Source organism: Accipiter gentilis, chromosome 5, assembly GCF_929443795.1.
Source record: "Accipiter gentilis chromosome 5, bAccGen1.1, whole genome shotgun sequence".
Taxonomy (NCBI): domain Eukaryota; kingdom Metazoa; phylum Chordata; class Aves; order Accipitriformes; family Accipitridae; genus Astur; species Astur gentilis.
The window spans coordinates 42,860,627-42,883,546 of record NC_064884.1 but is presented as its reverse complement, the minus strand read 5'-3'; the positions used below and the strand labels follow the sequence as shown (position 1 = coordinate 42,883,546).

At 55.7% G+C, this 22,920-nt stretch overlaps 2 protein-coding genes across 4 annotated transcripts in view; both read right to left on the bottom strand.

Moving 5' to 3' along the window:
• Positions 1–56: 56 nt before the first annotated feature.
• On the bottom strand, positions 57–14,110 carry EFCAB3 (EF-hand calcium binding domain 3). Of its 3 annotated transcripts, none has more exons than XM_049800661.1 (19): positions 14,020–14,110; positions 11,245–12,855; positions 11,002–11,101; positions 10,440–10,639; positions 10,226–10,305; positions 9,199–9,303; positions 8,534–8,632; positions 7,619–7,951; positions 6,946–7,017; positions 5,895–5,987; positions 4,906–5,008; positions 4,203–4,276; positions 3,569–3,712; positions 3,108–3,179; positions 2,444–2,570; positions 1,911–2,104; positions 1,017–1,180; positions 806–928; positions 57–236 (listed from the first exon to the last, which is right to left on the bottom strand). In XM_049800661.1, exons 2-19 carry the CDS (start codon positions 11,454–11,456, stop codon positions 81–83), a joined length of 2,451 nt encoding a protein of 816 aa, XP_049656618.1. In that variant the 5' UTR covers positions 11,457–12,855; positions 14,020–14,110; the 3' UTR covers positions 57–80. The 3 variants fall into 3 exon arrangements, with proteins under 3 accessions (XP_049656618.1, XP_049656619.1, XP_049656620.1); XM_049800662.1 differs by lacking the exon at positions 57–236 and adding an exon at positions 426–586; XM_049800663.1 differs by lacking the exons at positions 57–236; positions 806–928 and having other exon boundaries at positions 1,089–1,797.
• ITGB3 (integrin subunit beta 3) overlaps positions 13,148–22,920 on the bottom strand; it is a 22,319-nt gene continuing 12,546 nt past the window's right edge. The window contains exons 5-15 of the mRNA XM_049800659.1: positions 22,363–22,525; positions 21,583–21,744; positions 21,329–21,424; positions 21,028–21,117; positions 20,511–20,645; positions 19,659–20,088; positions 17,137–17,359; positions 16,812–16,903; positions 16,566–16,685; positions 15,351–15,517; positions 13,148–14,566 (exon numbers count right to left, since the gene is read on the bottom strand). Coding sequence (XP_049656616.1) covers positions 14,498–14,566; positions 15,351–15,517; positions 16,566–16,685; positions 16,812–16,903; positions 17,137–17,359; positions 19,659–20,088; positions 20,511–20,645; positions 21,028–21,117; positions 21,329–21,424; positions 21,583–21,744; positions 22,363–22,525 — 1,747 coding nt within the window. The 3' untranslated portion in view covers positions 13,148–14,497. The remainder of the gene's footprint in view (positions 14,567–15,350; positions 15,518–16,565; positions 16,686–16,811; positions 16,904–17,136; positions 17,360–19,658; positions 20,089–20,510; positions 20,646–21,027; positions 21,118–21,328; positions 21,425–21,582; positions 21,745–22,362; positions 22,526–22,920) is intronic.

Below are 22,920 nucleotides of genomic sequence, written 5' to 3'. Positions count from 1 at the left end.
AACGGCCGCAACGGCGGCGTCCGCCTTGGGCGGGAAACGGCCACCACGGCGGCAAAAACGCTTTTCCTGGCTTTTATTTCTCATTTCATACAGCGGGGGGAGAGCAGGCCCAGCCCAAGCCGCCGTTGTCCAGCCTTCACCGGCCTCCGGTGGCGTTGGGGCTTGGCCTTCGCCTGGTGTCCATCGCTGTTCCCTCCCTCACGGGCCGCCGCCGGCGGCAGAGCTGGCGGTCCAGCCTGCGGAGATCAGCGGTTGTCACCAGTTCGCGATGGGCGTTCCACGACCAGGAGTAGGTGCAGAAGGTGTGGTGGAAGCGCTCGCTGCCCGTCTGGCCCCCGCCGATGTTCTGCCACAGCTTCAGCAGGTTGCGGCGCTGGCGGAGGGCCGGGCTGTGCCTGTACCGCTTGGCTGCCTTCGCCTTTGGGGAGGAGGGAGGGAAGTCGCAGGAGGAGGCAGAAGACCCGAGGCGAGGGGAATCACACGGCTTTGCTCAGGTGGGAGCACGGGCCATGTGTGTACACACAAGACGAAAAGCACCTCAGCGGCGTGTTATGATGCGGTGCTGGCAGGTTATAACCAATTCATGCTGATGATTAACAATAAACAACTAAGCTATTATTATACCTCTGGTTTCGCTTTTCCTTGAGCTTATGACAAAATTGCTCTTTAATACCTGCGTCTAGTTAAAGCATTCACCAGACAGTTAATGTATAGGTTACATGAGTGACCAGTCACACTTATTTCTGCTCTAATTGCAGTCCCGTACGACAAAGGGTAACATCTTCCCTCTATGTTTCACACTCACTTGTGTTTGTGTCTTGCCTGGGCTGTCTGTTGTCAGATGACGGGATGTATTTGGGCACTCGGTGTTGACGGCAGGGGAGCGTCTCTGCTTTCTGTAGTGAGCGGGAGGCTTGAGAGCAGCTGCCTGATTAAACAAAGTATGGGTTTTCAGGCTTGTCCCCGTGCCTCATTCGATACTGTTATGTAGCTGAAGCATTGCTTGTCTCTCTCACCTCCTGCACCCGGTTTCTGTCACGGGAGAAGTGGCTCGCAAACAAAGCGGTTGGCTCATTCCTCTGCCTCGCCACCTTCTGCAAGCCCTTTCTTGGCTTTGCCAGTGTCATTGCGTCTTGCTTACAAATCAGCGGGAAGATTGGTACCTGGGCATAAGGGCTGCCTGAACGGGGCAAAGGGAAATAGGAACCAGACTCACTCACTGTGCAGCCAACAGCCAGCTGCCTCCTGCCTCTTGGTTTGCCTCCTCTTGCCTGGGAAGGACTCAGTGAGTCCTGGATTCCTCACTCCTCTGAACTACGAGTCACAGGAGCTGCCGTCCGGCATGCCCAACGTTAGCAGGCGTAGATCCACATAGGCACCAGTGCCTTGGCTACATTGTTGAGGTGTTTAATCTGCAGCAATCCATGGCATAGAGCTGCTTGTAGGTGTTGGGGTAACCCAGAGCTCACCCACCACTAGGTGCTTTGTAGTGGGGTGTTTACGGCAGCCACCTTGCACAGAGACCTCGGGGGGGGGGGGGGTGATTCCTTTGCTCATATGAGCCCCTGGAGCAGAACCCACTACAGCTGTTTGATTTTACTTCTTTCCCTTGGCGGGTTTTGAGCTGGCTGGACTCCCACGGTCTGCTCCAGCTCCGTTTTCTGTGATCCTCTTAGGAGTTACCTTTGGAAGGGTTTGCTGACGCAGGGCTGACCCTGAGCCTTGCTGAACTCAATACCAGAAGCACCGATCCTCCACCTTCAGAGAAGGCCACGTGCCAGGAGGGGACAGAAGAAGCTGTGGCAAATGCCCCAGTCGGGTTGTCACCCTCGTAGCTCCAGTGACTTCCCTTTTGGACAGAGTGGGAGTGACAGCGTGCAAGCCTTACCTTTGAGGTGTGCAAGCCTTACCTTTGAGGTGCTCCCTGTAAGCTGTTTTGTCCCTTTTGTTCATGGCTGAGACATGGGCAGCACTTACAAAGGCAGGCATCGGGTAAACTGGCTTTTTCTGAATTTTGTGGGGCTTCTTTCTGTGACACTTGAGGAAGTCACCGTCCAACCAGACTTTTTGGCCAGTGCAGTCCCTAAGCTTCTGCTCGTAGTAACTAGAAGACAAAAGAGGGCGTCATTGTCCTGTGAAACACAGCCCAAAGCCCCACTCAGTGCTGGCTGCTGTGCACCCACATATCTGGAAAGACCGGCTGTGTGAGGATATTTAAACTGGAAAGGTGTGTGATAGACACATGGTGGCATTTACAACAGTGTCTTTGTAGAGCAGGTGTCTGAGTTATGCAGGTGCTTTTGGATGTCTAACTAGATATAAAACATTTCTGGAAATCTAGTCTTGGAGCCCCTGTGTTCTGTATATTTTGTTATATATGGCACAAATATCCCAGTAAAGTGGGGACCTCCCTTCTCTATCTCACAGAGCTAAGGAAGCTCACCTCATAATCTGAAACAGAGTTCTCCGGGGCAGAGCTGCCAACTCCACCAGCTTCAAGAAGACTTTGAAGAGGAGGATTCCTTTGGCATCGACAGAATTGAAGCTGCCCGAGTCATTTTTCCCAGGGGCTGGAGAGGAGGAGAGTGGTCAGAACCATGACTGAGCCTTGTCTTACCTTCACAGAGCTCAAAGGGAGCAGAGATCCCAGCAGCCCCCAGGAAGATCTGGACAAGTTATGCCATGGGGATCCGTCCCCATTTTCTGCTGAGTGCTGGTTAAGTATCTAGCGGGGAGGACAATTCCCTGCAGCTTATCACTAGCCAAAGAAAGTAAGGTCTTCTACTCCTCCTGTGTCCCATCTTGTAAGAGAAGAGTTTGGCCTTTGCTTTTGCAGCCAGGAACACCTGGACAGAATGCTGGATTCCTGCCCCTGTCCCTGAGACTGGCAAGCACAGTGATGGTTGGTCGTGGGGGCAGAGCTAACCCTGGGCTGGCCTGTCATGGCCCATTGACCTATTGCTGTCTTGTCTCAGTAGAGCGGCCTTCATTCCTTTGGGTCCCAGATGCTGATTTCTTGCTCGGTACCAATTAGTCTGAAAATCAGGTAAATTCAGATATCTCTGGATAAGCAAGGCTTTTGCTGGAGAAGAATGTCTCTTACTTACATATTGTCTGGGTGAAATGCTTCTTGTCAGTAATGATGTCCAGAAAGTCAGAGAAATCCACCGTCCTGTCTCCTGCAGGCAAGTAGCATCTCTATTAGCAAGGCAGTTTTTTGCTGTAATGAAATGCTGGGGTGAACAGCTTAGAGCTGGTGCTGCAGAAAGATTTGCTACTAAAACCTAAGGGTAGGAGAAAAGCTGTTAAAGCTTTCGCATGTAAGTGGGCTGTGGAACTTGGTGTTTCAGCATGCATAAAGAGGTCCAAAAAGCACAACGTATTCATGAAGGATAGTCCCTGGTAAGTGCTGAAATGCAGCAGCCCAAGTACAGCCTCTGGCTCAGGAAACATTTCGGTACAGTATTGCCCCGGGCTGGGAAAGAACGTGAAGGAGGATCGCTGTGCACATCCAGAAATTGGCTCAGAACAACCCACAGGGGAGTAACGTGTGGTCTAGTGCACTCACCATCGGCATCTGCACGCACCAGTTCACCGTACGCCTCTTGACTGGTTAAGCTAATCCCCAGCTGCTTAGCGGTCACCTCCAGGCTGTGAAGATTAATATTGCCGTCCGGGTCTTTGGGGAATAAGTTGAAAGCATTGGAGAATGCTGCAGGCAGAGAGAGGACAGCGGATTAAATGGGCTGGAGGGAGGCACTACCTATGTTATATTCGTTTGGAAACAATGAACTATAACCACTGAGGATTTGGGACTGGGATCAGGATGGGTTGTTCCTTACTGCCAGTGGCAAAGCATCTACCTCTAAAGAGCTACCGAGGGTGCAGGGGAGTTGGGGGATCTGGGCAGAGGAAGGGTGAGCCTGTGTTTAACGTGAGGTGCTGGGTGAGGTGGTTGGTTTAGTTCCAGCTCTGCGCTCGTGAGCTTCAGTTATCTCTCTGTCAAAAAGGGTATTGATGCTTCCTTCAATCACTGGGTCCCCAAATCCTTGGGACAGGGGATTGTCCCTTCCTTTGTGTACTCCTGGTTGTTGTCTCAGGAGGACCATGAAATGCCGCAGGACCAAGCTAAAGGTCAGACCACTCTTGGCCATGCTGGCAACATGCCTTCAGGGAGGAAGCCATTAACAAGGTGCCATTACCTTTCCGTTGTTTCCTTGTCATGGTCTTTGCTGCTTTGCACTCAATTCTCTGCTGAGGGATGCATGAGGGCTCCCTGCCATACACACACAGAGGCATAAAGAGAGATGGACAGACTAACTGAGAGGCACGCAGTGACAAGAGACCAACCGATAATGCAGCTCCTGCTGATGGAGCTGGAGCAAGCAATGCAGGCGCCAGTCCTTCTCCCAGCTCTATGGGCCAGCCAGTGCTGGAAGGACTGCCAGAGAAGAGCTCACCACCCAGATCCACACCTAAAGTGATGGGAATGAAACACTGCGTGGCAGCTCACGTTAACTGCTCAAGGCTGCACAGAAATGGTGGTGGGATCTCAGCTGTCTTCCCCAGTTCAGGCTAACTTTGGCAGGGGGCAACTGTGGCCACCCTGGTGTGTGCAGGGAAGCAGAAACATTGGACAGGAGGCAACAGTCCTGGAAATCTCCCTTGGCCACACTGCAACACTGGATGGACCAAGGTCTGTGACCCACAGCCCTTGTTGGGGCTGGTGCTCCGGACCCTGGCCCAATCCACCGCCCGTGCCTCAGCATTTCTTCTCTAGATTGATAATGCCAACACGCACAGCACTGTAGGGACGAGGGTGAAGGTAGGAGCTCTGCGCGTGATCACATAACAGACCGGGGACAGCAGCATTTTCACACACCCAGTTTCTATCTTCATGCTCACCTGGGTGCCTCCCTTGGGAGGGGTTTTATCACCCTCTTCTTTGGCAGAGGCTTTGGTGTCACCCTGGTTTTGGGAGCAGAGCCAGGAGAAGGAGCAACTCTTTCTGCATGTGGAAAGACAAATAAGCAAGAGAGTCTCATGGGCTTCCCTCCAGGCAGGACTCACAGCTGTAGCCATCACCAGGAGGAGAGCTGAAAGGACCCTGCGATGACAACTGTCCCTGTTTTGTGCTATTGCAGCGTTAATTCACTGTCTCATCCTGTTTATGGGCAGCAGGCTATCCAGCAATGGAAATCCTGCACCCTCCCAGCATTCCCTCTCCTCTGCTACAGCATCTTCCTCTGCTCTAGCATCTTCACTATGGCTAATTCAGATCTCCTTGCCACTTAAGCCGCTGATTGCCTGTCCCACCCGCAGTGGATGTGGAGGGTAGTTTATTCCCCTTTCTCTTTGCCTTTCCCTCCAGAATAACCAGTGCCTGGAACAGCAGGTAGCTCGCAGACAAACTGCCACCCATGGAGGTGACACTTCATGGACAAGCTGATTTTCCTTTCTCTACCCCTTGAACATGGTCCCTCATGGCAGCCAAAGGCTAACTAGTCACAGGGGGGGAATTAACGTCACACCACGCTCTCTCTTACAGATATTGTCCTCAACCTGCTAATCCAGAACCTGGTTCGGCTGATGGACGTGAGGCCACACAGTTGTGATCGCAGCACGCCAGCCTGTCATCCCTGCAGCACTGTGACCCAGCACGAAGGTCCCATGGTGTGGGTGGCTAAAGACCCAGGCTCAGTTCCTGGTGTCGCCCCAGAAAATCTGTGAGACACTGGGCAAGGTTCTTTGGGCCATGCCCAGACTTCCAAGTCCCAAAGGAGGTGCCCAAGACTTGGCTAGACAAAACCTCAACCAACCTGACCTAGTGCTGGCAATAGCGGGAGGCTCATTTGGAGGCCCCCATAGGCTTCTTCCCACCAATATTCACTCACCATTCACTTTTGCCTCTTTCAGCTTCTCTGGGTTTGAATGGATCTGTGGGGTGGCCAGGATGGACCCCTCACCGCTGACATTAACTTTGTCCTCTATGAAAATAAAAAAGCCCTGCTGAGCATTGTTTTCCTTCTAAACATGGGTGTTTTAAGTACCATTCTAAACATGTCAGCAAGGTGCTACCATCTTCCGTGCGCAGTCAGGACATGGAGGGAAATTGGTTATATAAAAATAAAAACAGTGTTAGTAACAACTTTTGTCTTTCTCCAGCTCTGTCCTCCAGAGGATTTAAAATCTTTTCAGCACATTAGTGAAACTAATCTCTCCCGCTCGCAGGGAGGGGAAAAGCCCTGCCATCACTGCGACGAGGGGGAAGCAGAGTGAGATGAGGTGGCTTGCGGACAAATCAGGTCTTGAAACAAGAAGGGAAACAGAAACCAGAGCATGTCAAGTAAATCTTTGTCAGTCTCAAGCAGCCCATCCTACATCTGTGATTTCCCACCCTCCTGTCTCAAGAGTTATGACATGGAGCAAGGAGCATGCTGAGAGCAGCATCGTGCTTTGATTTTTCCAGCAGCTTCAGCTTTGATGTGTTAATCTCTGATGGCCCTCAGCAATATCAGGGGTTCTGGTGGGAAACGTATTCAGTTGGAAAGTTGGACTGGGGACGATGCGTTTGAATCCTTGATGAGAAGTCAGAGTTTAACACGGTTTCTCTTGGCGTGCTGTACTCGGGAGCTTGGCTGCACAGCCCAAGTGCTGTGACTGCCACCTCTAATCACACGTGTAAAGGAAGGCTAGTGAATATGGGAATTTGTGTTGCCTGTCTGGCTTCAGCGAGTCTGCACATGGCTGTAGTGAGCCTTGCATTGAAGTTTCGGAAACCTACTGCAGTGCTGGTGTTTCTCTGGCTCTCCCTGCACAGCGTCATTACCAGCAGATTTGCAGTTCATTAAGATAGGTGGCTCCGGAGTTTTTGTCTGAAGGACACTTGTCTAATCCCGTTTGCTGTCATCTAGGAGCAATTTGGGTTACGGAGATCTTGCTCACCTTCCCCCAGGGGTGGTTGCTGAACCAACCTCACCGTCTTCACGGATTCACCTGGATTCACCTTCCCGTCATCTGCAGGGTGAGAGCATCGCTCAGTGTCAGTGGAAATAACAGACACCAGAGCACAAAGGGGATGAGGTGCTGGTGCTGGGCCCACTGGCAGCTACTGCACAAAGCTAGGGGCTTTCCCAAAATGATGGTTAGAGCTTTCTTCCTTCCAAGTGAAGGCAGGATGGAGTCCTTGGACGGGGTCAGGTATTGGAAAAAGAGAAAGTTGAAAGCAAAAGTGCTGTGGCTTGCTTCTCTTCTCACTGGTGGAAATCCAGACCGACTTCATTGGGCACAAATCCTCCTCATAGCATGATGCCTCTGTGGCAGATGAGGGTACAAAAATAAGGTGCTAGACCCTGCTGAGACAGGGGAGGAGGATTTTACTATTAGAGGAGAAACTGAGTCGTTCACCACCACAGACTTTCCTCCATGTTTACCCCAGGTGAGTGGGAACCCACTGCATTATTTTAAGGGAATCAGTTGCCTCGTGTAGCTTCCGTGCTAACATCACGTCCTCTTTACCTGACAAGCACCATACAGGCATGCAGAAGCCTCTTTACTAATCTGTTTGTTTCCAGAGATTTCTAGGCTTCCTCCAAGGAGAAATACCTCAGATACCTACCCTCACCTTCCATGTGTCCTAAGGCTTCCAGCTTCTCCTTGCTGGTCAGGGGGACCGCGGTGGCCACGGAGCCCAGGATTGACCTGAGGTCCTGGGTGTCACCTTTGTACCCTAAGGTAGGGCCCAGGTAATATTTGAATGAAGCAGGGTATCTCGCCAGCAGCAGGGACTGGCTTTCCAGGGAGATTTCAGGCCTTGGCAATGACAGCGGAATGGCAGCCGGAGAGGCACTATCCACAGCAACAAGACTCAGCACGTCCTGTGGCTCTGGGGTCAAGTGGGTCTCCACCATGGTCAGGTCAGAGCCCTGATTATCCACAGTAGCTGCGTCCTCTGTAACAAGAAAGTGTTGGAAACCTCTGCATGTTGGCAGTCAGCACAGAGAGACTTGGCAAAAAAAGGTTATTAATAATAGTAATAATAGAGACTCCTTTGCCTTTCACCTACCCTTTCCATCTCAGGATCTAAAGGACTGTAGCCACAATAATGCAATGAAACTCCCTCCCTGCGGGGCAGGGTGGGATGCTGAGGCCAAACAGGATTAAATTCCCTTTCCACGGCCATTCATCACCCATCACCTCCCTCCACGCTGCACTGTGCATAACATGCTCTAGACACAGCCCCCTTCTCCTTTGACACGCCGAGAGATGGCATTTATATCTTGCCGAGACACACAGAGTTCACACTATGCCCCCTGTGCCAAATAATGCAAAGCAAAAATTCAACACAAGATTAAAGGGAAGGGAGAAATGGAGAGAATTTAACCTCTGCTGAGTGCACGGTGTATCCCACGCCAGCTGTGGGCCAAGCTCGAGCTGCAAAGCACCAGCAGCCTCCCCGTGCTCCAGTCGCTGGGTTGCTGGCTGGAGGGGCCAGGTAGGAGCAGAGAGCAAGAAGGGAAATATCGGTTCCCACCTGCGGTGTGTCCTAGGGCTTCCTGCAGATCCTCGTTGGCTAAGGGGACCTCCGTGGTGCCCATGTTGGAATCTGCATCATGGATGTCAACTGTGACCCCTGGGGTATGGGGGAAGATGGAGTTTAATTAATGGGGAAATATGTTTGAGGAAGGGGAGCCCAAAATACAACAAGAGTTTGCAGGGAAACTCTTGGCTGCCGCTTTAAATGTCTCACCAAAAGGGCAGTTTACAACACTGAGAACTCTCATATCCACAAAGGATTTGGTGATTTTAGAGACTCTCACCCCAAAACTGCTTCCCAAACCAGGGCCTTTTTGGCCAGATGTAGGATGGAGGTCCAAGCTTTCCCCAGAGCACGGCACTCTTTGAACCCAGGCTAACCTCAACTCCTTTACAGCCCTGGAGATCCTATAATGGCTAAATCCCAGAGCAACCCAGTCTGATCTCACAGCTCACTCAGCTTCGAGCAAGAAGTTGGACTAAGACACCTCCTGAGGTCCCTTCCAACCTGAATTATTCTGTGATTTTGTGCCTTGGGAAATGTCAGCATTTTGGCTTTTTTTTTTAATTCCAGCTCTTTCTCCTCTTCTTTCCCAAGTCTTAAGCTTTCTGCCCAGCAGATGCTCCAGATCCTGAAAAATCCTGAAGTGCCGATATACTCACCATCCACAGCCACGTCCTCCCGTGCCTCCCTGTGAGTCTGGTCTGGTAAGTGGATTTCCACTGGGTGTAGGTGAGACTTAACCTCTCCAACATTGACCTGCTTCTCTACAAAGGAGACATGTGTTTCATTTCAGAAAATTTCCTAGAGACCTGGAAAACACAGTTCTGGGTTGTGAATGGGACAGAATGCATCTTATGTCAGCTCCTAGCTGCCTGAGGAAGCACTTTGCTGATTCTTGGATTTATTAACAAACATCAGTTTACAAAAGGAGTTGATGTATTAATGGGGTCCAAGAAGAGGGAGCACTTCACTGCTTCCAGGAATAAAAGTAGCATTAAAAAGAACTCTGGCCTGAAGCGTTGCTGCAGGAGCTGTGTCTGTGCAATGGGTTGCAGGGTGTTCCCACCCTCTGGAAACCTCCGTGGGGGAAATTTCCCCCGGGATCCCTGTCTGCAGCGGGAGTTGATCAGAAAGCAGCACAGAAATGTGGAAACCATCTGACCGAGCGCATACAGACATCACCATCTAGTGGTCCCTAACACCAAAAGCCTCAACGCAGCCCAAAATTTGCAGGTTCAGCGGAGTTGGGAGTTATTACTGCTTGCAAATGGCTTCTCCCAAGGAGCTGAGAACAACCACCACCTCCACCGCCTGCCCCAGGAGGTACCTCTGGCTGCTCACACTCCTTTACGCTGGCCAGCACAGTGACACAGCCCTGATTTTGGGGGGGGGGGGGGGAGGAGGGAGGAAAGCCACTCCAGACTCCCAGCAGCTGGTCCTCAAGGTCATGGGCCTGATCCAGCAAGCAGCCATGCCCACTGGCATCAAGGGGCAGTGAACTCAGCTAAACAGGGGTCTTGTCTCATCCCACAGCTCAATGGGAAACGGAGATGATCTGCCCGAATCGCACAAGTGGCTTCACTCTGGTTTCTCCAGCGTGCTGGAGTCATCGACGTGGGACAGAGGATTTCAGAGGAACACGAAGGAGCAAACACAGCTGAACGGGATGGGGAGGAGCAGGGTTACCTTCCAGCTCCAGCACAGCCTCATCCTGCTCTTCTCCCTCCTCGTTGTACAGATTCACGCAGAGGCTGGACATGCTCTTCCTACCAAGGGAGCAGACGGACACGTGTGAGACGACCCTGCCCAGCACCCATCCCTCTGCCTTGGGGGGGCCCAGACCACCCTGGGGGAGACGCAGGAGTGGGACTGGTTCAACCCCAGACGGTCCCTGCGTTACCTGTTCTGGGCTGTGACAGCTGCCTCGGGGGGGCTGGGGGCTCTGCGCTGCGATGCTTGGGAGCAGCTCTCTGTGGCACTGCTGGCCCTTGAGGCTCGCTGCTGCGGCTGGTCCTGGTCATCGCTCGTGTACTTATTTTCCTTCTTCTTCTCGCCCTGTGGCAGCCATTCCTTCTGTAACACCTCGAAGGAAGAGGGGCTCTGGGGCCGGGAACACCCACACCATCAAACACTGTCCAAGCATGGGCTGAGCCCAGGGATGGGAATGGGAGGGACCCATGTGGGGGCTCTAGGAGGGTCCAGTCCTCCATCTCTGGAGGGTCCCCAGCCCCTGTGCAGGAGTCTACCCCAGGCTGGGCCACACCAGTTTGCTCACAGCGGCCAAATCCTTGTCTGTGTTTCCCAGGAGAATACACAGACATGCAGCCCCTGGCATGACCCAGCTGCATCCCGGGGGATGAGGGTTGCATGCATGGGTGATGGGCACATAGTTTTGGGGTGCAGGCATGCTTCCAAAAGAACTTACGCGAATGTGTGTGGGGGCCAGCGCTGCCCACCCTCACCTGCGTTGCTTTATCTGCCTTCGGCACATCCTTCCTGTACACTGCCTGCCTGGGCGGATACGTCTCGGCCATCAGTACCATGCACCACAGGGCAGCCCCCCTGCAATGTTGGCATCATCCTCTATCACCCTCCCCTTCCAGTCCTGCAGCTTTTCTGCCTTGAGGACAAGCGGGGAAAGCAAGGAGACGGAAACATGGGCAAACGTGGGCTTCCTCCATCCAAGGAGGCACCCCCTCACTCACTCGGAAGTCCTTCTGGACGTGGATTTCTTGCAGGACTTGGCACTCTGGCTGGATGTGGAGGTCCTGCCAGGTGAGGACACCCTCCTGGGGGCTGATGGGGCTTGGGAGCATGCCGATGTGTCCCAACTTTCTGTTGAGCCACGTGGTGGTGGCTGCTGCTGAGCCTCGGTGGCTGTGGGACTGCAGGGTTTTGGCAGCTTGCTGGGGTCCATCCCCTCCTCGTCCCGGCCCTGCTGCGAACGAGGGGCACCTGGGGGGCCCCACTGACACCCAAGGGTCTCCCACCCAGCAGGGCTGTGGCTGAGGACACGGCTGGGAAGGATGCAACCTGGATCTCTGTGTCTGTGGTGGGGCAGGAGGTGACTTTAGTGCCAGGGGCTGTCTAGCAAGAGGGTGCTGCGGAGCTGGGTTCCTCCACAGCACCCCATGTCCCCCTGCCCCTCCCCAGGGACCCTGCAGCTGATTCACCCTCTGCCCCGGTGGCCTTGGGTGCTCCCAGGTGGCGTGGGACAGTCCCCAAGCTCGCTGCCTGGTGTCACATCTTTGTCCCGGTTCTGCCTGATGTCACAGAGCACCTGGTGCCACTGGTGGCATTCCCAGGCTCGGCTCCCTGCCACCAGCAAGCTGCGACAGGCTCCGATGTGGTCCGATGGGGTGTCTAAGGCACGGGGATGGGGACAACACCCAGGACCTGATGACAATTGTGCCTCCATCCCTCCGGCTGCTGCTTGCTAGGCCCTGTGCCGTGCCCGCAGCCCTGAGCAGGATCAGCCCCTGTGCAGGCTGGATGTGTCCCGTGGGAAGGACCCGTGCTGGCCGGGCTCAGCACGGGGAGAGCTGGGCAGGTTCCCAGGCTGGATGACCCTGGGGGGGGTGGGGTGGGGGTGGCTGCCCCGAATCGTGGGCTGGCACCGCACCCCTGCGGCACCACGAGCTCTGCAACATTGCGGAGCGGGTGCCCAAACCGAGTGCTGCTTCAGGGCAAGCGCAGAGGGATCAGCCAAAACCCCCGAGACCCAAACTCCCTCCCCAGCTCACTCGGCGCTGGGGCAGCCGCAGCCAGCTCGGGGGACCCATCCTGCTCCTTCGTGTTGCAGCCAGGCTCTGCCTTGAACACCGCTTTGCCTTCCCCTCAGCCCGCTCTGCAGCCGAAATGCTCCTCCCGGGGCCAAACCCAGCTGAGCCCAACTCAAACCAACCCCAGAGCCCACTTGGGTGCTGGAAACACCCACCTGGCCCCCCTGCCCGGTGCAGCTGGGGGCACTGAGCGCTGCCCCAGGTGCCTGAACACACTGCGTGGGCTGAGGGGGGGGCACCCCGTGGCCCAGGGAGGTGTCAGAGAACCGGGCAAATAGTTTTTCCAGCATCTTCTTGGGTTCCCAAATGCTGCTTTAAAGGGTGGCCGCTGGGTGTCCCCGCAGCCCTGTGCGATGTGGTGCTGAGTGGGTGCACGGGCTGGGTGCTGGGGGCACAGGCGGGTCCCTGCTCCCAGGTTTAGCACCTACACCCTCAGCCCAGACCCCAGCTGACCCTGGGGTGGTCCTCCAGCGGTTCCAGCCCAGCTCCCCTCCTCTGGGGGCTTCTCCGGCAGACTGCAGGGCTCACAGGGACCTGTGGGGCAGGATGGGGGGGCTGCTGGGGTTCACCCCACTTGCAATGAAGCGAGGTGGCTACCAGATGTACCACAGTCTGCAGCGGGCACTGGCCCACCCTATGCCCCCCAATGTGTTATCTAACCCCAGGAGGGCAGCAGTTACAGAGCAGCGACCCCCATGGGGGCCCACAGCCCTGCTTGCACTGGTTTTGCCATCCCTCAACCCATCTCAGCTCAGACCAGCTCCCCGAGTCGTGCTGGGGTGCCAGGGGCTGCCCACAAGACAGGAAACCTGGGCACAGACCACTGTTAGTAGTTTGAGGGTTTTTTTTTATTTTATTTACTCTTATTTTTGTGGTGTGAATCACTCCCGCTCTGGTGCTGCCCATCCAACCACCCTGCTCCAGGGCTCAGCCCCAGCACCCACCCCCTGCCCCCACGCTGCTGGGGACAGGCCAGCCAGGGAACGGGGACACACAGACACCACCAGCTCAGCCAACATGCTGCTGGGGCCCTTGGGGCCAGCCCCACTCAGGGCACAAGGTCTCTGTTGCTTTTTGATGCAGTCAAAGGGAGTATAGAGAAATCATGCTCTGGCTGGGGCAGGGACCAAGCAGCAGCACCGTTCCAGCCACACTCTGCTACTAGGAAGTTTCTTTGTTTTTCCCCATAGGACAATCCATGGGTGATACACAGCCCCAGGCAGAACATGGTCTGAACCCTGCCTGCTCTTCTGGAACCCTGAGTTACACGGAAAACCAAGCGTGGTGTAGTTACATGGTCCAAAAAGCACAGAAAAGGGAGAGAGGTGGCCAGGCTCAAGTGATAATGGGCATCATGACCCTCCCCAGGCTGCTGCCTGCACATCCAAGTGCTTTGTGGCATGGAGATGGTGGAGGGAGACACAAGGAGCTCAACACTATCCCAGGGGATGAGCCAGGCTGCAGCTGGGACCAGCACAGCTGATGCTACATAGAATTGGCTGGTGGTGCAAACTGAGTGCACGTGGAGGGAATGAGGAAGGGCACTGCAATGCCAGGGCATTTGCTTTTCACTGTCCTGGGCCACAGCAGTGCCAGAAATGTGTGGCTGCAAGAAGCGTGGGGCTGCCAGGTTGCTCAAGTGGTGTCCTCAACCCACAAAGCCACGCGATGGCTCCTGCCTGCTGGCAGTGAGCGTACCTGCTCTGTCCCTCAGGGAGATGGCTCCTGTACCCAGTGGAATCGCATCTGTCCAGTGCACGAGAGGACTCTCTGAGCAGGCAGAGCTTCGCCAGTATGGGCCCTGGAGAAGACCACAGCTCAGCATTTGGTTTGAGCAGCTGCTCCCAAAATCTACTTGGCCCGATGAGCACCTAACAGTTCACAGACTTGCCAGGCAGAGAAAGTCCCATTTCTCTGCATTCAGTGTATGGAGGGGCCGCCGGCTCCAGCGAGGCGACCCGCCGAGGTAAGAACGAGAGGTTTGCCGTGGAAAGCACGTCCCTGCAGTTATAGTGGGGTGACGGACAACAGGGCTTCGGAGGCAGTCGAGGGATTGTTAAATTACACGCAGGCACGCTCACACACGCAGACACACACAAGCTTTTCTGTAAACCGGACTCCAGAAGATCCCACAGATCCTTGGCTAATCCCACGGCCAGTACTGGGTGCAGCATCCTTACATGTTCCCACGGTACGTGATGTTGGTGAAGGTAGACGTAGCCTCTTTATATAAAGGGTTGTTGCCCTAGAAGGAGGAAAAAGAGCATCATCACTTTGTGCTTGGCATCAGCATTCATTCTACTTTACAGCTGGGGAAATCGAGGCAACATTTCAGCATTGAGTGGTGGATCCGTATCTCCACTCAAGGCTTTGGCTGCACAGTTTAATGGCTTCCCATAAGGTTTAATGGCTTCCCATAAGGTTTAATGGCTTCCCATAAGGTTTAATGGGGGAGAGCAGGGAAAAGCTGCTGTGGAGCAGAGGAAAGGTAGCAGGAGCTGAGGAGCAGAGAGGCCTCCTGAAAGAGCTACCCCTTCCCTTCCCTCTGGGGACATGGGAGGTGGAGGAGAGGTGGGTGACAGGCACTGTCCCAGCCCCCTCTCTTGTGCTCTGGGTGCCTCAGCCCTTCCAGCATCCCGTGGCAGTAGGGACCTTCCGTCTCACTCATGGGATGGAAACACTGGTGTGGGCAGTGAGTAAGAGGGTCACGTTGGTGACAAGTGCTTGGGATATGCAGGAGGTGGGAAAATCACCCGGGACATCTGCTATCACCTATGCACAGCCCCTGGCACTGCAGCGGGCTCAGGCAAGGGGTGTCCAGGCTGGCAGTGTCACCCCGAGTCCTGCCTGTGACACTGTGCCATGCTTCAGAGAGGGATAGGGCAAGCTGGTCCCTAAGGACCATGCCCTGGGACCACAGAGAGCAACTGGGCTCTAGTGCTGGGAGCACTGGGATCTGCATCCACTCAACCCAGCAGCTGTGGGATTCAAGGACTTCTTCCCGGCACACCCAACCTGCTGGCCCTCACCGTGTCCCACTTGGCCCTGGCCTTCTCCTCCTCGAAGCGGGCAAACTCCCGGCGGTCATGGATGGTGATGAGGAGCTTCCAGATGAGCAGGGCAGCGAGGCCGATGAGCAGGATGGCGCCCGTCACTGAGAGCAGGACCACCAGGACGTCCGGTCCCTTCGGGCAGTCTGGCAGAAAGAGGAGGACAGGGTTGGGGGGGCTCAGCACCCCTAGGGCTGCCTGGCCATGGGTACATGGAGCTCCTCTGGTCTCAGGAGGGCTTCATCCTTCCCTGTCAGGGAGCAGGAGCCTCCACCCTTGAGCACAGCAGGCTCTATAAAGAAGGATCCCATCCATAGGGTGCTCGTGGCGAGATTCTTGAGCTCCTGTCTATATGGTGGAGGTCTGCCCCCAAACCTGGAACAGTCCAGGTCAGGGGCATCACAGGTCCCATCCGTGATGAGGGATGATGCCAGAGACCAAGTCCTTGGGCTGGTGGAAGCTTGTCCCCAAACCACCAGCCCCGCTGATACCCCGCACCGCCCCTGCTCTCTGGCTGGGCATCAACACCACACTGGCAAACTGGGGTGGTGAGATCCAGTGTGAACACCAGCAGCCACCCTGCTCCCCCTGCACGCTGCCCGGGGCTGTGCAGCCACCCCAACCCTTGCCTGCCTTTCCCCTCGAGGCGTGAGGGCTGGGGAGGGTGGCCTGCAGCCCTGTCGATGGCAGACACTTGTAGTGAGAGCTGGCAGCTGCCTTCGTGGGCGCGCAGCCCCTGACTCAGCTGGAAATCAGACCTCGAGGTTGCTGGAGACCCCAGGGCTGCTCTGCGTCATGGGAGGCTGCCATATCCCTGCCCTGGGGCATAGCTCCCGCCTGGCTAACAGGAGCCAGCTTTATCTGCTTCTTGAGAAAAATCACACCCGTGGAGTCAGAAACAGGATCAGGGTGGTGGGAAAGTTGAGCCCGCATCCTTGGCTTCAATGGGGGAGTGGAACAACCAAGCAACGCGGTGGGGAAACGTGAGACAGAGGCAGGAAATCACAGCGCCAGTAACACGGAGCAAGGAACAAAGCAGCTCTTTAACAGCACTCAGCCCCTGACCGTGGTGCCCTGTGAGCCTGGCCGGTGTGGGATGTACAAAGGGCACTCAGAATCCCCCCTTTTAGCACAGAAACCCAGCACGGCATGCTCTGCATCCCCCCCAGCCTGACCACAGCAGCCAGGTCTTACCAGGCTCCTCGATAACGTAGAGGATGGACTTGCCGCTGGAGTCCTCGTAGTACTGGAACCGCACCACGCAGTCGTTCTCGTCCTTGTAGGTGCAGTTCACAGCGTCCTTACCCCTGTCGCCTGCCAGAGCGAGAGGCTCAGAGGCCCCCGTGCTGGGGGGATGCACACACAGAGGGAAAGCGGACGGCGTACACAGCCCCCCAGATTTCCACACTTTAGGGCAGGGGTTTGGGTCTCTGCTCTTACCCAGTTCCTGCACTGTCTCGATTTCGTCGCGGCATCTGCGGCTACAGGACTGCTGCGCTCCCCGCTCAAACTTCTTGCACTCCACGCACTCCCTGAGGAAGAGAAGGGAGGTACCATGAGCTCCTCCATGCTCTCCCTGGGAAAACTGTCACACTTTTCAGTCTCAAGTTGTGGAAATCGCTGCAATCCCAACCCAACTGGGCTGCAGCTGGTGAGAGCTCCTGCCACCACTGCTGCCAGCTCCCTGATGGGGTATGACCCATCCCAGCTCTCTGCTGGCTCCCCGATGGGGTACAACCTGCCCCAGCTCTCTACCCTTTCTCACTTTTTGATGGTGCAGGCGTCCGGGCACGTGGGACACTTCTCGCAGGTGTCACCGTAGGAGCCGGGCTGGGTGCAGTCGCACTTGCCGCAGATGCAGGAGCCGTGGCCGCTGCACACCAGCCCGTTGCTGGACATGCACGTGTCGGTGCGGGTGGTGCAGTTGCAGTAGTCACCGGTCCAGTCCGAGTCACACAGACAGTCCCCGCAGTTGCACTGCCCGTGGCCTGGGGACAACCCAGAGGGCATTAGGACCCTCAAGTGTCCCCATAGATCCCATTAGCAATCACCCATATGGGATGCCCATGTACCCAGAGCGGCAGCTCTACCTCCATGGGCATAGCAAGGCAGACAAGCCATCCAGGACAACCCCTTTCCACCGTCCTTGGGGTGGGACACACAGTAGCTCACATCAAACCTCAACCTTTGCCACGTCCCCAACACTCCTCTGATTCCACTCAAACAAGAAAAAACTGCCAAATTTCAGGCTGAGCTGCCCCAGCTGTGGCAGGTTGGCAGCAGCAGCTGGAGATGCTCAATCAGATCAGTCTCTGAGCTAGTCAAGCTTTGGCTTTGGCTTTTGATTTCAGCTTGAGTCAGGACATGTGGTCAAACCCCCCAAATCCCACTCATTTCCCAGCCCCAGACCAGGCAGGGGAAGCCGACTGCTGGGAAAAGCCCGACAAGGTCTGCATGCTTGCCGAGACTGGTTTAATCAGACAGACAGACAGACATGCTCAAATCCTGCCAAAGCCTGGAGCTATTTGGATTGTGGTTTGATTTCAGCTCAAAACCAAGACCCGGTGAGTGGTAGAAATGCCACGGAGCCGGCACACGCCGACCTGTCCCAAGCCCCGAGCGCACTGGGGCACGTCGGGAACGCTGATGCCAGCAGGGGATCGGCCAGGCATGGCCTCAGGGGCACCAGCATGAGAAATAAATGTGTAACCCTGTTACACATTAGTTCCTGTTAATGAGGAACTAGGGCTTAGTCACAGGAAAATAGTGCCACGCTGGGTGACAAGGCATGGAAACAGACAGGCAGGCTGGGGCTTTTCCAGTGGCTCAATGGGACTGGGACGGGGTTGATGCCAACAGGGTCACACAGTTCAGGTTAATTAACAGCTGGCCCAGGCTGGGGGGAATGCTTCATCATCACCCTTCACCTGTCATTGTGCAAACAGGCAGCAGGAGCAGGGACAGGCACCCGGCTCCCCGATGGCACCAAGGGTACCTACTGTTCAGGGTGGGGGAAAATCCCAGCACTTCCACCTCCTTTATCAGCAGGCTGTTAAGATAAAGGATCAATCCAAGCAGCTCAGAGGCAGCTGTGAGCCATAAAGTTGGGCTGGGGGGCAGGCAGGGTCTGAAAAAACTCATTTTGGGGACATTGTGGAGCAGGAGCTGAGTGTCATCTGGCCAGCAGGTTTCATCTCATCCAGCCTGGGCTCCAGCACAGTGGGATCAGCTTTAGCCACTGATGTTTTCCTGGGGATTTTTGAGCTTGCAGCAGGAAAGGGGTGGCTTTTTTGGTGCTGTGTTAGCAGCTGCCTCACCTGGGCTCACGGAGGGAGGCTGGGCATGGGAAAGAGGGTGACTACCCCCTCTCTCATTCCCCCCTTGAATCACTTTTGCGCCTGGAGGGGATGTGCCACAGCTTCATGCCCCAGTCCCGGACACTGCCACCCCTCTCACATCCCCTGAAAAGACAGGAGATGGGGCAGAGCTCTGGGGTTCACTCAGACCTCCAGTGCTTACTGGAGACACAGGTGGGATAAACCATAGATGGGGGCTCCTGATGGGGAAGAGGCCCTGGCACATCAGGACATGTGAAACCACTTCTGGGACGGATGTTTTGTGGAGAGGGGCTCCTTCCCCAGTCCCTGGCATGGGAGGAATACCCAAGGATCTGACCCTCTCTCCCCAGTACTGAGAGCAGCAGCTGCTGGGGCTGGAGTGGGGGAGTCCGGTAGCACATGGAAGAGATGAATATTCAGGAGGGCTGATGCCATAAGACCAGCAAGGGGGGAGGATTTGCTTCCCCACCTCTTTTGTCAACAGGGAGTCTTCAAGAACTGGGTGGGGGATAAAAATTCTCTCTCCCCACCCCTCTCCCTCCACCCTGGGGTTTCCTCCTGCAGAGCAATACCTCTGATGTGTCAGGGGCTGCAATTCAAGCAGGGTCCGGCTGGTCCCTGCCCTGCACACCTCCGAGCTGCTTCCCTGGGTGCCCACCAGCCCCCCTGATGGGACTCCTGAGTCTAAGCCAGGACCGAAGTCTGCTTTTAACCCCCTAGCCCATCATCCTGCCTCAGCTCTTGGGCACAGAAGGTGATGCCAGCTGCCAAAAAGGGAATCATTCCCCCAGCATCGCTTCAGACCTAGTCCAAAGAGATCCACGGCTAAGCAAGCCAGAGGTGGGGGCAACGCATGGGACAAGCCCCAAAATAGCTGGTATCTCCCTTGTCCATGAGCTCAGACAGCATAAACGCCCTGAGCTGCCTCCCGTCCAAGCCCAGCACTCACCGGAGCACATCTGGCCCTTGAAGCGGACGCAGGAGAAGTCGTCGCACTCGCAGTACTTGCCCGTCACCTTCCCGAAGTCGCTGCTGTGGCACACGCACTGCCCGCAGATGCACTCGCCGCGCTGGCTGCAGAGGGGCTGGCCTGGCCGGGGGCTGCAGTTATCCTGCTGCGAGGGGTTGTACTCCTCCTCCGAGCACTCGCAGTGCGAGCCCAGGCGTCCGGGGTTGCAGCGGCACACGCCGCACTCCAGCGTGCCGTTGCCTCGGCTGCAGGACGAGCTGTTGGCCTCGGCTTGGCTCTCGCAGGAGCAGCTGCAGTTGAAGTTCACCACCACCGTCAAGCTGTCCTTGAAGCCCACGGGTTTGATGGTGAAGGATTTCTCCCGCTCTCGCGGGCACCCCCGTACCTTGGCCTCGATGCTGAAGCTCACCTGGAGGGCAGAGGGGTGCGTCTGGGTGTCAGTACCACCAGCATAGTATTGGGGTACCCACTCCAGTCCATGCCCAAGCTTAAGGAACCCAGAAATGGGACCCACCAAGTCTCTTTGGGCTTTTCAAAGCTGTCCCAGCACGGTTTGGGTCAGGGCATCTCCCTGCCACAGTAGCCAGGCTAAATCCCATGCACTGTGGCCAGCAGCCTGGGCTCAGCTAGAGGACCACGGACTTTGCATCCAGCAGACTCAAATAAGCATTTTCCTCCTTGCACCCACCCAGCTGGACCCCTCTCTCCACTGCAAAGATCACAGGGTCTGTGTCACCCAGGCAAACAGTGCTGGTGGAGAACATCAGACAAACTGGCAGCGCTGCTACATAGAGGGGGAGAAAAAAAGAAGCCCACGAACAGGATCCTCACCGTGTCCCCGATCTTGAGCCCCATGCAAGACTTGAGCCCAGGGATGACCTCGTTGTTGAGGCAGGTGGCATTGAAGGCCAGGGACAGCTCTTCGGGGAGGTCACGCACCTCCAGCTCCACCTTGGAGCGGATTTTCTGGGGGAGGATAGAGGAACGATGGAGAAGATAGCACAGCCTGGGCAGGACTCAGTGCCGGGGAGGGTCCTCCCAAGCAGCCACTATGCCGCAGCGATGCTGCCACGTGCACGGGAAAGGAGCCAAACTACCCCGAGTCTTTCTCAGGGCTCGGCTACGTCATTTCCACAGGGAAATGACTTCGAGGATGGGAAGGGGCAGGCGGCGAACACAGTGATCTCCCCTCCCCAGGGTCTTCGCACGTGTGGGTGGAGGCAGATGCTCACAGCTGGCCCAGGGAGGATGGTTGGGGAGCTGCCAAATCTGTGCGGGCTGCTTGCAGCATCAAGCAGTGGCTATTTTGGGAGTGAGCTGTTGTAGGGCCATCACACTGCACACTCACCCCGTAGGAGTCCACTATGAGCTGCAGGACATTGCTGGAGTCTCTGGACAAGGTGCCCACGGTTGTGCCTGGGATCAGCTCACTGTAGTTCTGGAGAAATATCATATGCACATTCTGCTCCTGACTCATGAACGTGCCACGGCTGGGCCAAACCCTGTCCTGGCACATGGGAACTTCCCAAGGAGCTTTGATAGGACAGGAGACCACCAAGCTATGTCCGGCCACCCATGGCCAGCCGCAAAGGGTACTCCTTGGGATCCACCAGCCCCCCACAAAGGTGGCTTTTCACAGCAGCTGTTACCTGGTAGAGGCCAACAACCGTATCCGTCACAGCAAAGATCAAGTTGATGTTCTTCTGTGAGAGTTTCTCAGTCATCAGGCCCAGAGAGGGATAGTCCTGGGGAAGAGGAGAGGCTATACTCTAAGAACATGTACCCCCAACCACTCTGGTCCCCATCACGCTCTCCAACCAGGGCTGGACCACCTTTCCCATCCCATGGGGACCCTCAACAGGAGCTCTGGGCTCCCCATCCCCGTGCATGGGTCAGGGTTTACCAATGTGGTGGAGGCAGAGTAGAAATTATTCTTGTCAATGTGGCACTGGGCGTCGTTGGGCTGCACGATGCCGGCCAGCCTGCCATCCAGCGCGATGTGGGTCTTGGCATCCGTGGTAAAGACGAGTAGGTGGGAAGCATCGTTCCTCCAGCCGATTTCCTTCTGCAGCGAAAGACAGCTCCCAGTCGTGCGGCAGCATGTGCCGAGGGCAGCCCCATGTGCCAGCACCCTGCTACCGCCTTTGCTGCCACCCTGGGTCATAGCTTGGCCATAGGGACCAACCTGCCACTGCAGAGGGAACCAAGGGCAATCACACTCCCAGGGAAGTGCTGTGAGGGGAGTGTGGGCTGTGGAGCCCGGCAGGTGGGCATGGGCTGCTTGTACAGGTGAAAGACAGGTTTTAATTTGCTAGAGCATTAATCAATGGCTAATGACTAAAAGGATGTAACCCTTTCCATTACCAGCAAAATCAAGGTGCAGGCGCAGATGTCCCTTCTGGGCTGGTTACTGCAGGGCTGACATGGGATCAGCATCAGTTCCCAAGCACCTGCTCTGCTCCTCTCTCCTCCCAGGACCACATAAGAGTCCTGCTCTTCCCTTGCCTTGGCTATTGGTCTAGAAATGTCCTAGATGAATGTTCACCCTCTCAAGATCTGAGCCCTGCAGCAGCTCCACGGGGCTTACAGTCCTGTCCTTGTGGGACTGGGTGATCTCTGCCAACCCACCAGGTTCAGCTTGATGACCCTCTTGCAGCCCCAGCCAGACCTTGTTGCCCCTTACATCGCACACGGTGGCCTGGATGATGGCATCGAAGCCTCCCTCGGGTGCGTCGCGGTTCCGTGAGACGCTCTGCTTCTGCACCTCCTCGTTGAAGCGGGTCACCTCATCCGTGAGTGACAGGACGTGTTTGTACCCAAACATGGGCAAGCAGGTTTCCCCAATCCTGCAGGAGGAGAGAAGTCAGGGCATAAGGCTCACAGGGCTCTTCCAGCTCCCATCCCCACCCTACAGCCATCCCACGTCCCATGGTCCTGTCCAGGATGCACTGGAGGGACCCAGCCACCCCAAGAGCCTGAGGACACAGTCAGAGGCTGGTGAAGGATCTTTTAAAAATCAATCACATGTTCTAGAGGTGCTGGGCTCAGGTCAGCTCCCAGTCTCTGTCCTGCTGGGATTTTTAGGAGCCACTTTCTTTGAGCCTCAACATCCCTCCTGAAAAAATGGTGTAAAGTCATTTGTTCCCTTAAGAGCTTTTCAGTCACAATGATACTTTCAGTTTAGACCTGTTGCTCCTCCCTGTGCCAGCAGAACACGCAGTGCAGCAAGGTTTAAACCCTG